Source organism: Wyeomyia smithii, chromosome 3 (genome assembly GCF_029784165.1).
Source record: "Wyeomyia smithii strain HCP4-BCI-WySm-NY-G18 chromosome 3, ASM2978416v1, whole genome shotgun sequence".
In the NCBI taxonomy this organism is placed as follows: Eukaryota; Metazoa; Arthropoda; class Insecta; order Diptera; family Culicidae; genus Wyeomyia; species Wyeomyia smithii.
The window spans coordinates 254959222-254975452 of NC_073696.1; the positions used below are offsets into that span (position 1 = coordinate 254959222).

Consider the following 16231-nt stretch of genomic DNA (forward strand, 5'->3'; position numbering starts at 1 on the left):
AGGCATAAGAACACCCTTCGACGGGATCGTCAGATGTACCCTCATCGGTTGGCAAAAAGGAAAAGATGTTTCCTGTCGAGGGGGGCTCAGCCCTCTTAAGCATTACTGCAAAAGAGCGCTTTGATCGTTCCTTAAGGGAACGCTTAACTTTTTCCTCGCGCTGTTTGTACGCGGGACACTGCAAGCGTTCTCAGCATGATTGCCTCCGCACTTGCTACAGCGTGCCTTGTTGCAGCAGTAGGTGGCTGTGTGACCTAACTGCTTACAGTTTTGGCAATGCATGACCCGCGGTACGAACAGGCGTACAGGTAGACGAACCCTGTCCAAGCGGACGTAGTTCGGCAGCGCGGATCCGGCGAATGTTACTCGGAAGGAATCCGAAGGGAGGAATTTCTTCTTCCCTTCTTCAATTGCTTGCAATCCAGTATCTTTACACTTTGCATCAAGGGGTTTTTAAAACAGCCAACTCCATGACGCAAAATGTCATCGACAGTGAGATTCCCCTCGGTAACCACACCGTCGATTTCTACATCCTTGGCAGGGTTGTACACGCGATACTCTCTCGTGAAGAGCTCGAAGCCAGCAATTTCGTTTGCTTGCTTCAAGCTACTCACGACAACTCGCAGTTTGTTCGGCCTCACCTTCGTTATCTCGGTTACGGCCGAAAAATGTTTTGCCAGGTCTTTGCCAATTTGAATAATATTCAATGGCTTCTTTATGGGCCGGAAATAAACAACGTAGGGACCGCCAGCGGCATCTGGGTAAGCTTTTACCCGTACTTCCGGTACTCTTGGTACAGGACTTGGCAAAGGGGAGGGCACAGGGGAAGGTAGGGGTGAGCTGATGGGAGAAATTTCAATTTCTTCCCCGTTTGTTTCCACTTCCAGGAAAAGTTGCACCTGCATGTCGTCCATTTTGCGGGAGCGTTACGCTCTACCGCACACAAACGATAAATACTCGAACATGGGGGGGGGTTCAAGTAGTTGATATTAAATTTTAAAAACAATTTTTCAATCTACAATGGATCAAATAAAAAAAAGACAGTAATACTAATACTTATAACAATAGTAATAATAATAATAATAATAATTATAGTAATAATAATAATAATAACAATAATAATATCAATAATAATATTAACAATAATATTATAACATAGTAATAATATTGATAATAATAGTAAAAATTCTAAAGGTAATACTTCACCGAACGTCTAAGTCACGACCTCACGGCTGATAGTAGAATTAATCGAGCGTCTCCGCAGAACAAACAATGACGATCCAGCTTAGTGTTGAGACGCAGTGGCCGTGTCCTACACGCGACCTTGTAGATGCCACTTGTAGTTGACTTCCACTCGCTCGATCGTATGATGGTCCGTGCTGCTAGCGGGATAACAGCGGTGCGGGAGAATTATTCTTGCTGATATATCAGCTGCGTATCGAATCACTGGCGGGGTAGCCTGCCCCTACCAGTGTGCAGATGTTTCTGCCGATATATAACAGGCTATTGTTATCGCGCAGCACAAGAACTAATCGACAAAAAAAAAACACCCGTACGATAACTCGTGTATTGTTATTTTGCGAACTCAAACGGAGATAAACAATTTGCGTCTAATCGAGACGAGAGCAAAACAACGAATGCTGTCACAAGTGTATGAGTGATAAAAAAATTGAATTAGACATAGTGATTTTTTGTCAAGTATTTTTTTGCATTTAGTTACCACTTTCAGTGCATTTGAGCACGTATCATAAAATGATGTCAGATAAGTAGAAGAATAGGGGAATTGTTCCATTATTCATCTAAACCCATATATTCATCTTATACAACATGAAAACACAATTGAAAACAGGAAAAAACGCATATTTTCTAATTAAACCAATCTTCTAATCCATGAATTGGATTTTTCTTAGTTTACTTTAGATTTCTTATAATGTAAACTCACTTAAAAGCTCTAAATCTCATATAATAGTCGGGCATCTGCACTCGAGAACCTATTTATTTCAATCACCTACCTCAGAAAATAAAATCCGCGCATCGCTCTATACAGCTACAACGGGACTAGTACAGCTGCCAACCAAAGTTTTTTCATGACTAGCGGACCATTTTTCATTTTAATCACTAAACAAAATCACTCACCCCACAAAGAATATTTTAATCGTCGAATTGTTCACCTCAAATTTCCAACTAAAAGCTTGAATTAGCAAAAATATATGAGATGAATTTTTACAAATCCATAATTTCAACTGTATGTATTTCCATCTGTTTTCACTCCGTTGAACACAATCAAAATTTGCCAAATCATTTTCCCGTAATACGAAAAAAGTATACTGAAAACGTTGAATTATTCCGACATAATTGACATAAATCGACAGCCCTGCATTGCTTACCTAGGTCGCCAATTTTGCACGTAAACAACTACAGCGGATACCTAAGGAACCTACAACGACGGTCTGCAGCTCATTCATGATAATGTATTTCATTCATGACTAACAGTGGGTGAATATGGGGCGTCTTGAGATGAATAATTGAGCAGTGATTTAAGTTTTGAGATGGATATGGAAGCGTTGTAAAAAATGGTTTGTTTTACAAATTCAGGATAAATCTAGCTAAGTTCACTAAATATACAATGCTGGGCGATTCCATAAGAGCACGTAAGCGTATTTTGTTTATTTGTTCAATGATTTCGTAAACATTTGGTGTTCAATCCGTGTATTTATCGTGAATATCACCTTAATGAGAGAAATAATGGAACAATTACCCTAGAATAAAATCAGTCCAGCTCGCTGCTGAGAGTTTATTTTTACTGTTATCACTCATGTCACTGTTTTCACTTATGTGCTCCGCTCCTATATTCATCTTATCGCCTTTTTTTGTCGAATTTACCGTCAAATTTTACTGTTTTACTGAATCGAGAGGTAAAATTTAAATTACTTCTACTTTGAAAAAATATTTAAATTTGATAGTACATTGGTGATGAATTCAAAAGCGGGTTCCTTAGTTTCTCGTCGGTAAATAGGAAAACCTTCCTTCCGTGGCCCTCTGTACCAGCACCTTCGCCCTTTTTATCCAATCCTGTCTCTGTCTCACCGAAAAGGCTTGAACCTTCTGATTCTTTTAGCGCTTAGTCTGAAGTTTATGTTTCAGGTTTCGACAGAGATATTAGATACTTTGAGACCCGCTACCAATTCAGTTGCACTGCATCATGGATTTCACTTAAAACGGCTCTTGACGATTTTTATCATGGCAGTAGATCCGCAGTAGATCAACACCCCACTCCATACCATTTTTGGTAATTCCGTTCTCAAAGTACCCTATGACTGTTCGGTATACAAAACTTCTGCACACACAGAAATTGGACAGCTCACGAATTATGTATTTCTGTTGTTTTCTAGCTCGGAGCGTGTCTGTTCGAGACCTATTTTTGCTAGATGACACTCGATTACGAAAGTAACACATACATTCACTGACAGCTAAGACAAAATGTAAATTTAGCGACGAGGGGTCGTCCAATGCAGTTTCGTGTGCAACGTATTCATGAGTATAGAAGTAATGTAGCAGTTCAATTGCCCTGTAATGTCTTCGGGAATGTTGTAGACGGTAATTTTGTCCTCCCAGGAGAAAACCGTGAGAAAAACTACATTTTTTAAGAAAAAAAAAATAAATATAAATCTAAAATAAATATCGCAACAAAAACTCCCTTTAAAAAAACACATACAAAACCCTCACAATGTTTAACATTGATAGTTGACTGAGCTTAAAAAAATTTAAGGACGAAATTATTATCTACAATTTTGCCGAAACTTTAGCGTGGGTGTCTTCACATTGTTCCATTCCGAGCAATGAAAAGGCTAACTCTTTAGCTAAGGTGGGTGCGATTGATGGCGCTATTTATGGTAGACCAATTGCTTATGATGAATTTTTCAGTATTTTGCGTCAGAGGACGCTCAAAAGTTGGCAATCATCATGGGATACAGATGAACTGGGACGGTGGCTACATTCTATTTCTCCTAAGGTATCGACGAAAGCATGGTTCAAGGGGTTGGATGTAGGTCGAGACTTCATTCATAGGGCTTGTGGAAAGTAATCACTGCATTTGTGGCGATGGCTACCACGACATTGAGCATGTTGTTTATTCGTGTACCGAATTCACTGGGGCTAGGTCCAAACTGATAAAACCCCTTCGGGCCCGAGGTAAACAACCGAACGTTCCTGTTAGAGACAGTCTGGGAAGCGGTGATCTCCAGTACATGACACAGCTATACTGTTTTTTGAAAAACGCCGACATTAAAATTAAAAATTATGTTTTCTACTTGTCAGAATACCACTGTGCTGGAGACTCGAAAACGGATAGCCAACGTCTATGTTTAAGCAAACACTTCAGACCAAAACTGCGCCACATCACTATTACTGCTCTACCAGTTGAAAAACAAAATGTTAAAATAGTTTCAAGTCAAAATTATACTCCCCTCCTCTCACCTTTAATCCTCACTAGCTCGTAGTCAGCCGCGAGAAATAAAAAAAGTGCCTCCCTCTTTTTCCTGCTAACTTAGACGTTATAAGAATTTTATTTAGCTCAGTAGGTAAAACATAAGATGTATCGTGCCGTGTCAAATAAACTATTTTAAACTAATACTAATTTGCCGAAGACACCATGTGGATAAAACGAATTGTTTTTGCTTTTAAAATATTTTTATCAATCATAGGTACTCGACTCAGTCAATTCGATTCAGCAATTCAGCACAGAGTTGTTAATGCTAAAGAAAAATTTAACGTGGGCCGAGAGCCTATTAATGATATTTTCGGAGCAAAAACGTTATGTTGAGTCAACCCTGTGTGAGTATACTACCTTTTGAATCAGCAATAAGGACAATTGGATGTCAAATTTCGAAGTCTCGACTAGGCTTCGGGGTAGGCTTTGCTATTGGTTGAAATCTTACTACCGAAATAGGATCGGCTTGATCGTCAAGATTGAGTCCGCTGTGTGGCGTTCCTCAAGGAAGTAATTTAGAGCCAATTTTATTTGTTCTTTTTTTAACAATGTCTTTTTGATTCCACCAAATGGGTGCTGATTTCGGCGTTGTAGCAAGTCTATTCTGTCCAACTATTCCAGCGGTTCTCAACCTGGGGTACGCGTACCCCGAGAGCCTTCAGGGGGTACGCGAGAGAAAAATCAGTAATGGCGGACAAAGCATTTTTTTATAATACTTTATTTGTTTTTCAAACTTCCTCTAAAAACACGACAGTAGCAATCAAACAAATCACAATAAACCTAAACTAGACTACCATAACATGATCTACCACTACTCTCTCCCACTCTGCGAGAACATTCCTAGCCAGGAGGTACTATTGATTTGGAAAATATCGCCGAGGGGTAAGCGGACAAAAAAAAGGTTGAGAACCGCTGAACTATTTCATCGACGAAATTATTCTGAGTCGATCGAATCTGGAAATTCTGTTGAATTACCAACGGTATTTCAAAATGCACTATTCCTCTATCGTGGAAATGGCTTGTCACAGTAACTAACTTGGCTTTATTTCGAAAGCCGCTACTGACTGCACCGATCCATCTTGCCTGCACGCATACGTTTGTGGGAGCCCGGGGCTTTGTCTTGTGTAGGGGCTCCATAATAATGTATATATTCAGAACCTTTATTTATTTTTGAAAACCAAAAAGGAAGGACTAAAAAAATTTCAGAAACTTCAAAACATTTTTTCATGAGATTTCTTTGCTGAGAACTTATCAATTATATAATCTATAGTCAATTCCTTCAGTTTATCGTGTTCGCAACAAAAATTGACAACATTGCATTCTTTAGAATCGTATGCAAACTCTTTTTAATTAGTTGTATCTTTGAATATGACGGTTCCCCTAGTTGCGTTTGAACCCATTGGACTCAAATAAATACGCAATACAATTTTAGTGTTTAGAATATATATTTTTATATTGTTGCTCAAAATCAAATTGTACAGATGTAATTTGAAGGAAATATTCTTTAGACTCTGCAACTGCTCAGTAAGCGACTTTGCTTATTAAGGACTAGTTGAACGTTCCCGGCGATGCTCGGGATCAAAGATTTAAAAGATAGATTTTTTTTATTTATCATTGCATCTTATACTTCCATCATCACCTTAAGTACTTCAATATTTTGAGAACGCACAGAATGGAAATACCCATATTGGATTGTTTTTTTTTTGCGATTTTGGGCTGATTTACAGAAACTGGAAGTCACCATTTTGGATTTTAATATGACGTATGGAGTTCCACTTTCGAAAGTATTAAAATTGTTGGTCAAATATCACTTTAGGAGTCATAAATTTGCATGTTTCACGTAGTTTTGTGAATAATATCTCAAATTTTAATCAGATACTTCTTATTTTTCTTAAAATGTCTTTTCTGAACGTTAACAAACATTTTAATGGAAATAAATCACATGTCATCGCTATAAAATGACGGATGGAGTTCCACTTTCGGAAGTATTGAAATTGTTGGCCAAATATCACTTAAGGTTATTTTCCTGAAACCGGAAGTCGCCATTTTTCAATCCACAAAACTTCGTAGAAAATAAGAAAATAAAAGATCTTTAATGCTTAAGCAGCCTCTTAATCGATATTCAAACCAATGAATCGTAACCTTTCCTCCAGCTAAATGTCCCATAAGTTCTAGTTTGGATTAACATAAAAAAAGTAAAAAATAAGGTTAAAAGCTGAATGACCTTCTGGTTAAAAGATCTCTAATAAAAATCAAATTAAAATTCAAAAGTACAAAAGTAAATGGAATGCCGTAATATGTAACTATTCACAAAACTACGAAAACATCAGAAATGTAAAATGTTTATGCTCGAGACATGGATTATTCTGCAAAAAAAAATGTAGATGTTGAAAGAAAAACGAACATTTTATTGAAAAAAAAACACAAATCAAAAATTTTGATTTAGAGGCAAATTCAGCATAAAAAGTCATAAATATGCATGTTTCGCGTAGTTTTGTGAATAATATCTCAAGTTTTAGTAATCATATACTTTTTAATTTTCCTCAAATGTCTTTTCTGAACATAAACAAACATTTTAATGAAAAAAGAATCACATGTCATCGCTTTAAATTTTGATTTAGAGGCAAATTCTGCATAAAAAGTCATAAATTTGCATGTTTCACGTAGTTTTGTGAATAAAATCTCAAGTTTTAGTAATCAGATACTTTTGATTTTTCCCCAAATGTCTTTCCTGAACGTTAACAAACATTTTCATGTAAATGCATCCATCTAACTATTGTACTATTGCAAATTGAGGCGTGAGCCTTGGTAAAAGTTGTTGTTATTGGTCACTTCCAAATACAACAATGAAGGTAATGTAATAAACAACCGCCAATATTGCTACGCCAATATTGCAGTCGTGACAACTATCGTTTTCTTTTTTTTTTTCTTGAGAAAAGTAATTTTTTTCTTGATTCATAGAGGGCCCTCAAAATAGATCCCTTAGGGCCCCTCATTGTATCCGGCTCTGGTTAGGTCTGTTCTTAAATTCGCTTCTAGTGTATGGTCGTCCTATGAAGAGGTGTGGATTTTCAGATTTCAAACAGTGTAGCATAAGTTTGTCCAATATACGTCCGTAATCTACACCCGCATAACTTGCCCTCCTATCAAGACCGATGTACATTGATTTACATCTGAAGTGCCATATAATTTTTTGAGTAAAAATTTTGCTTGGTCAACTCCAAATCTACGCCCGATTTAAAAGTGTCAACAAAAACCTTCCGCCAGCGTATTCGTAGAAGCAAGTGATATTCTATTGTGTAGTCAGATGATTTTACACAAATAAACAACATAAACAAGATTGAGAATTTCAAGAATACAGGGTTTTACCATAAAAATGATACACACATTGAAGTGCCTCTTTTCGTATCGTGAGGCCTACCCTGTTAATCGACTGGGTTTGTTATGATTAAGGCAGTGTTTTACTTCATTTTGGAGGAAAATTGCAATGGATTCAAGTAGAGACCAAATCAAGATGCTGGAACGCTGGAATGAGCGACGTACAGATCAGAAGGAAGCTGTCACATGTGAATTGGGTTGTTTAGCTATTCACGGATTTCCGATATTTATATATTTCATCTAAAAGAGTGTAATTTTCTGAGCAAAACGAGATTTTTTAAAACTTTATATCATTATCCTTCGAATAAAGAATAAAAATTTGCTCTAAATCACTACAATGACAGTTGGTATATGGGCGAACTGTCATTGTAGCGATTTCGAGCAGATTTCGAGCAGTTACAAATCGTAATTTAAAAAGCGAAGGACAACGATAGAAAATGTTTTTAAATAACGTTTTACTTAAAATGCAGATCTTTCAGATGATATAAAAAACTGATATAGCTAAACAACCCAATTTGAGCAGATTCTTCGTGTACAAGACAATCAAATGATTCGAGGAAACAGGTATGGTTGTCCTCAAGCAAAAACCAATGTCGCGGAGATATAGCCGACAGGGTTTTCAGATCTTGATTGCTGAATTACTGAAAACGCACGCTGCTCACAACAAATCAGATGAAAAATTGTTTACATTGGAGACTGTTTTGAACAAGCAGAATGACCGTGTATATTGAGCATGACTTCGTGATATTTCGGCCGAAAATGAGGAGTGGAACGATTCCAGAATGTGTCAGTTGTGATAGTTTGGGAATCAATATCCAACAGAGGAAAGTTGCCACTGTGAGGTTCGCCAGCCGCCGGCTGAAAACCTCAAAACCGCAGACTAAAAATATTACTATTACTATTCATCGACAGGAGTGTGATCGCAATCAAATACAAAGACGATAGATTTGAATTGTATCAATTCAACTACAACTTTACTACTTTACTACTTTGATAATAAAGAAGAACCAGAGTTGAAATACTCATCTGTTCTAGGGGCTAGACACCTTTATTTTCATGAAAAATATTTCGCTAATATTACACGATATTGGTTGATATATTTTGATATTTATCGTTTATCTGTCAATTGACATCCTCCAACGATAATGTAACGCTTGATGTAACGGCAATGGGCTATGATATAGATAGAGGGATGCCGAAAATGGAACAGTAAATACTTTTTAATATTGAAAATTAAGAATATTTCGCAATATATCAATAGTGTCTTACCCCTAGCATCTGTTTTAACTTTATGGCATAAATAAAGTGTATCTCTTTCACGAGGACACCTTGTAATACCACAAGCGAAACTGTTTTCGGTTGCTGCTCTGCCAGTTTAAACACATTTTTATGTGTATTGACTCAATGGATTATACGCACACTGATGAGCGCAAGAAAATCCATCCCCACTTGGAATCGAAACGTGCTAATAGACCTATCTACGTGCGAAAGTATCAGTACCACGCGTTGAGGAAAACATAAACACATCACTGTTTGCAATGCTACGTTTTAAGCAACGAGACAAATATTCAGCCGGACTCCCATTGTATGCTTTACACTTGGTTCTGAATATACTTTCCAACAGCATAAAAAACTAAACTTACGTAAATTCGTTTTGCCGTGTATTTTACATTCGTGCATCCCTCGGTTTAGACAGCTGCTTGTTTATATTTGACTCAAACATAATTTTCTTTGTTTTTTAGTCAACTCTTAAGCATAATAACGTGTTTTTACATGAAGAAATTTCCGAAAAATGGGTTGGAAGCGAATCTCAACACAGGTCTGAAATTCGATTGTGCGTGATTTCTAGCGTAAGGAGTCTCAACGAAATATTGCTGAGAAGTAAGGGGTAGGCCGTGGTCTAAAGCATCAGACACCCGGCAGCGTGACCGATCTACCAGGAAAAGGACCATGAGACTGATGCAAGAACGGACACGCTAATCATCCGGGAAGTGGAGAAAAGCCCACGAACGACCATCCAGACGATGTCTATTCGGACCATGTCAGCAAGCCGCTGAAGTTTTGAAAGCGCGTTATTTCGTTGGAAGAGTCCAAGTTTGAGCTGTTTAACGAAACAAAGGTGACGAAACGGAACGGTGACGGTCCGGAAAAAAATACTCATATGTCCTGAAATGTTCAGTAATGCTGTGCGGTGCTGCGATCCCCCTGTTGGTCCGTCTGCTGTAAAACGCTGCGATCGAATAAGCTGCCTGCTCAGCCTTGCTGCGCTAAAATCAGCAGCTGCTCTACCGATCGCGGTCAAACCTTCAATCGTTCTCATGGTGGTGTAATTGGTTTTGCGATAAAACTAAATTTCTGCATTGGCATGCTTTCATACAATACGTGACTACTGAGAGTTAAGGGCCACCATACAGTGGATACCTTTGCGTTGCGTTAACGTTAATTCTGTCAGAAAATGTATGGACTAACTGTTAAATTGCCGCAAGCGCAGTCGCAACGTATCCATTGTGTTCAGGCCTTTAAACTTCCGTTAGGCGTGTTTTGTGGACTAGAGCGAGTAAAACAACATCACATCCGTTATAAAGTCAAATCATTTGTATACACTAAAGTCGCTTTTTACGCAGGGGTTACGTGCCGCGTAAAAAACCGCGTAAATTCCGGAATCCGCGTCAAAAAAAACGCGTAAATTCCGGAATACGCGTAAAAAAAACCTGCGCTAAATCTGCAATCCGAGTGAAGATAAACCGAAATCCGAGCAAAAAAATACAGCGTAAATTCCGGAACCCGCGTAAAAAAAACCACGTAAATTCCGGAATCCGCGTAAAAATAAAACCGCGTAAATTCCAAAATTTGCGTTAATTCTTGAATCCGCGTAAAAAAAGCCGCGTAAAAAAACCGCGTAAAAAGCTACCTTAGTGTACTTGATTGTCGGCTGTGCTGGGGAAGAAGTCGCAGTTTCAGCTCTGAATGGTCGAAACTTGCATTCAACAAAGCTCTTATTCCTTAATAGTAAATCACCATTTTTCGCATTTTGGTGGACACATAGTTAATTTTCCAATAGACTACTGTGAGAATAAAGGAATTCTGCTGAAAACTGACTGGGTTTAGGCATTTGAAAGTGGACAATTTTCGTGACACTCTCGATGTTTTCGGTTTTTTCAATTTGTATCCCTATATGGGGCCGTTCAATAATTACGTAAGCAAATAGGGGAGGGGGGTGCAATTTTCTTACGCTATCTTACAAAAAAAAGTGAAAAATATGCTTATAAAGTAGAAAAATATGCTAACGTAATTATTGAACGGCCCCTATATGTTGCCGTGAGACGTAATTCTAGGCCAAAATACGCTCTAAAGTTCTCTACACAAATTTTGTACAGCGTTAGTTGCATGATAAATTTTATATGGGACACCCTTCATCTGTGAAGACCAGCTTTATCATGTTCATATAAAGAAAAAAAGTTGTCATCTTTCTTTATATGTAGTCCCCTATTATGGCCTGAGTGAAAAGAGCAAAAATGAAAATATTCAGCAATATGAAAAACATTTGAAACAACAAAACCACTGAAACACTTATAACGGTAAGATCAAAGGAACAAAAGATAATAACAAGAGACAGTAACACAGATCACAACAACATCTAAAGAAGCTAAATGAAGGAATGAAAATAGGAAAAGGGAAGCTACGAGATATAAATAATAAATTTGAGCTTGAAGATTTAAATTGTGCTACTTTTAAAGGCTATAAAACCAACTAGCAGCTCATATTCATGAATGTTTTATTAGTTCTCAGTCTTTTGTTTCCTGAAATTATATAGTTGTCATGTGGTTAGAACCTTCTGGCCGATTAGAGTCAGCAAAAGTCATAAAGCTGGAATACAAACAAATATAAGATAAATAATGAAACAGGGAAAATGGCATAAATTAGTCGAGAAAATATAACTAAAATCGAAAACTGAGAGAATAAAGTAAAAGGGATTTACAATAGAAGAAAAAAATTATTAAGAAAGAGAAATCTGAACAGAAAAGTCCATAAAACAAATAAATAAACATATTATGAATACAAAAGGTTAATACAGGTTAGAATGAAAATCATACAAAATCAGCATATTTTTCCAAAACCCAAATTGTATTCACGCATGACAAACATAATTGCAAAAAACTTTCCCTCTCAGTCTCAATTTCAAACTACAATCTGGCAACAGTTGGTCGTCACTCCGCGATTATTATCTTCTTGCCAAGGTTCTCCACAGAGATGTTACTCCATCTGGAATCATGAAAAAGCCGATCACCAATCGGAGGCTCACTGGCCAGCAGCATGATCGTGGGGCGCTCTTGTTATTAGTTTTCCACCTGCTGCGACGCAATGGATCCAGTGCAGCTCGGAAATCGATCCCGAACCGGTGGTGCAATCAACTTTGCCTCCTTTCCTCTCCCACCCCGGGGGTTGTTTGTTCATTATCCTATCTTCATCAACCGACAGATGAGGATTATTATCTCGGAGGCCGATGATTGCAGCCTGGTTGCATTAGCATATGATTTGGGGTACCTGCTCCGGTTGTGGAGTAGTTCTCTTATCAGAGTAAATTATTTAATCATGTGCACTAGGATTGATGAATGTAGGTAACTGTGAGAGATCCTGCCACCACAATAGAACCTATAGCGCGATCAGTGAACTCTTGCTCTCGATTGCTGTTTAAAAATATTTCTAGATTAAGTTTAATAACAATGTTCCAACCGAACCCGTACTAACTCTTTTCATCTCCCTCTTTCCACAGCTATCGAGACCCCTGCTCTGCTAGCTTAAACGAGGACGATAACCACACGATCAAGCTGGTCGGAAACGCTCAGCGGAAAGCCATTACTTTGGCTAAGACCTGCGAGAACACCAACGAACTGCGCGAGTGCCGAGCTCCTAAGGATTGGTCCATCCTGGCCCTGCAAAACTCTCGAACTGGAAAATCGCACTACCTGGTGATTTGCAAGTGTCCACCGCACTTCCGGCTAGGTAGATAAACAATTCATACAGGGTAGAACAGACTTTTGGTAACTCTTTTTTCCCTTATCGTTCCAGAGGGTCCACTAGCTCACGATCAACCGACGTACGCTGGACTACCGGGAATTAACGTTTACGGTATGCTGTGCGTCCCGCCAGCGGGAACCCAAAGCTCTGCACCCAACTACAACAACAGATGGAAAGTTCGGCCCTCGTCACCCGCTCCATCCTATCGGTCGTTCAAGAACGCCAGCGCAGTGACGAAATCCAACGAGTACTAAAACGAAGAATTGCCACCAACATCAACACCATTTTGACAATTCAATGTTCCATAAATGTTCATTTTTAGAAAAATTTATAAGGAATCCCATTTCCTTTACAATGGAGCCAGAGCTTCAGTTTTCGACAGTCAAAACGGTTAGCCTCCGCTAATAGTATTTATTTATTTTTTGTATTTATTTAACGAATCGCTTATTTCTATCTGTAAATGGAGGCTACGAGCTTTCTGTTGAAGTTTGTTATATTGTCGAGCGAGAAGAAAGCAAATAAAGTTGGGTGTAAGACTGCCACGAGAGGATGACGCAGATGTCATCTAGTTTTACGCGACGATAATCTTGGAAAACGTACAAATGTCGCAAATATTTGTACTGCTTTCCAGCAGAGAGCACTATAATCACATTTTAAAACAAGATCTTAATTAGTCATCTTCTTCCAGCACACACGCAGCGTGACTACAGAGCGGCCGGGCCTCCTACCGCTTCACTCTCACCGCTGCGGGAAAAGCGCGAGACGATGATTAATTAACAGAAAATCTTTTTTAAAGCAACCTTTGTTATTAGAATTAGGAGAGAAAAAACGACAAAAAATTGCACCCCCAATGAGCATAATTGTTCGCATCTTCTTTCCATTTCCACCGACGGCCACAAGGCATGCACAAGTAGGCCTTGCCCGAACACGCGCAGACATACACGTGCGCGGTGTATTCACGCGTATTGTGTTCCTGCTGCCATTCTCCCATTGTTCTCTTGACAGTCAATCGCCACGCCATCTATGTGAGATCGTAGATCAACACTTGCTGTCAATGAAAGTAAACCGCACACGTGCTACCACGAGACCCGGACCCGTTCCGTTCCGGTGAATATTTTCAGCTCACTTTCAGGAAAATAATTGCGAACCCCCCCGCCGTCGCGTGGAGGTGGAAAGAAAATTTTAAGCAACAGGAAAATGAAAACAATGCAAACGAGCAGCACTTACGCACGTATACACCACACCGTAAGCCAATTATTACGTTATTATTGAAGGGCAAGAGCTTAAATTCGTTTCAAATTATCTCCACTATATTAATAGTAGTCATACAGAGAAACAAAAAAATTAGAGCTGATGTCGAGATGTGAATCGTAAAATTATTCTGAAAAAGATGAGTGAGAAAGGGAAAGGAAAAGCGCGAACGCAGATGCGGTTTGTCGCCTGAAAGCTTGCTTCTAACCAGTGCCACCAGAGTGCAACACTGAGCAATAGATTGCACAAAGTCTAGTTTAAGCTTTTAGGACTCTTGTGCTACCAAGGACATTTCCAAAATGATTTAAAATACCTGTGTAATGGCACGATTTTTACCCACCACAGTGCAAGCTTAACCTCAATCTACGCATTGCACGAAAGCGCGTTTTACTTTCGAAATTAGTTGATCGCGGTGTTTGTTTCATTGCATTTTTCGGGTCCCAAAAGAAAGAAAAAACTCCCGAGTGCGTATAAAATGGCAATAAGTAAACCGCTGCTGCGAGCTTCCTAGAGCTTTCGCCGAGCAAATCCAACCTGAAAGCGGAATGAAAATTCAGTGATTTACTTTTTCTCGTCTCGACGATCAAATTGGAGTTAGTTTTGCATGGATACTGTGCAGCTTGCCAGTGGAGCAGCTATTATTAAAAAGAGAGTAACCCCTATTGTATATATAGTCATTTCCTGCTCGATCTTCTCACGTCATTCATCGCTATCTTGCTCTCAATATTCATAACTTACAAAACGAAACTAAAAGTTAATCAAAAGCGCATTGTTTAGCTTTGTTAAAAAAATGTATTTTTAAATTTTAAAATATAATAAATAGTAAAGATATCATCCGAATACTCCCGTCGTAGAGCACAATATAATCCTACAATAATTATAATAATGATGTAAGCCGCAGTAAAAACAAATTGGATTAAATGGATAAAAATTATTACAGTATGCATTAACAATCAGCACTGAAGTGCACAGAAGAGACAGAAGAGAAAACAATAAAGCAAAAAAACACATTAACGTGTTTGGTTCGGTTGAAAAAAAAAACAGCCAAAAGAGTACATTAGCGCGCACGTGGTTTCACTTTCAGTAGCCCACACTAATGGCTACCTTTCGCAGAGCAATATCACTGTCCATTCCACGACCCCTCGACGCTGCAGTTTCTTGTTGTTGTAGTCTCGTGTTGAAAACACAATGCACATGTTTACATACAGTTTTTTTTCGCTACCGGAAGAAGCATTTTCCAACAGAGAGTTCAACAGCTGAGCCTTCAGTAATCAATTCGACAATAGACAGGTCGAAAGGAATGTTATGTTCGCTACTTCTTTAAACCTTAACAAGTGGGAATTGTTTATTATAACTAACAAGCAGTGCATCAAAAGTCTAGCAGATTATTGACCTTGGACAAACTAAATGCAGACATTCGAAAACGACGGCATTTTAAAATTAATTTTTAGCCTGTCGAGGAGAATTCGCATTGATGGTGTCACACAGTGCAGCCAACTAAAGATTTATCACACAGTGCCCATGTGTTAGTTCTATAGAGGTTCTCGCCCCTATTTTCAGTTTTCCTCGATCGAACTTTAAATTTTAGTATTAATGTTAGCAAACAAACTACTTCGAAAATTCTTTTCTGAGATTTTAAAGATTTATTTGACAGCCCAACTAACAATCCGGTAGTGATCAATAAATCTTATAGAGTTCTCCAAACAAGATCTCACGAACATTAGCACCATTGCAATCTAAGATAGTGTGCGTAGAATTCATCTCTGTTTATTTTTTGTTCGAAACTCTTACAACTAACAAAAAATCTTACAGCTAAAGCGCAGTATGCAGTTCAAAAAGGAATTCATTTTTCTATCTCAATCCCATGTAAAATTCAGGCACTGAAACAGGCAATGAAATTTCTTCGGAAGGGAATAATTAGCACTGTCATTATTCAGGTACTGAAAGTGTCAGGCAGTTGGTTGGTCGTCTCACACCCAGCGATACCAGAGTTACCGGAAAAGTTACTCTACTCTAGACTCTACTAGAAGTTTGGGAATAAAATATTGAAATTTAATCCGCGTCCAAATTTGAGTTCATCATGACCTGGTGAGA

General features: G+C 38.4%; 1 protein-coding gene across 1 annotated transcript in view; it reads left to right on the plus strand.

Moving 5' to 3' along the window:
• Positions 1-15192, plus strand: part of LOC129729794 (uncharacterized) — a 260740-nt gene extending 245548 nt beyond the window's left edge. Inside the window, exons 5-6 of the mRNA XM_055688618.1 lie at positions 12642-12871; positions 12938-15192. Coding sequence (XP_055544593.1) covers positions 12642-12871; positions 12938-13140 — 433 coding nt within the window. The 3' untranslated portion in view covers positions 13141-15192. The remainder of the gene's footprint in view (positions 1-12641; positions 12872-12937) is intronic.
• Positions 15193-16231: the final 1039 nt, after the last annotated feature.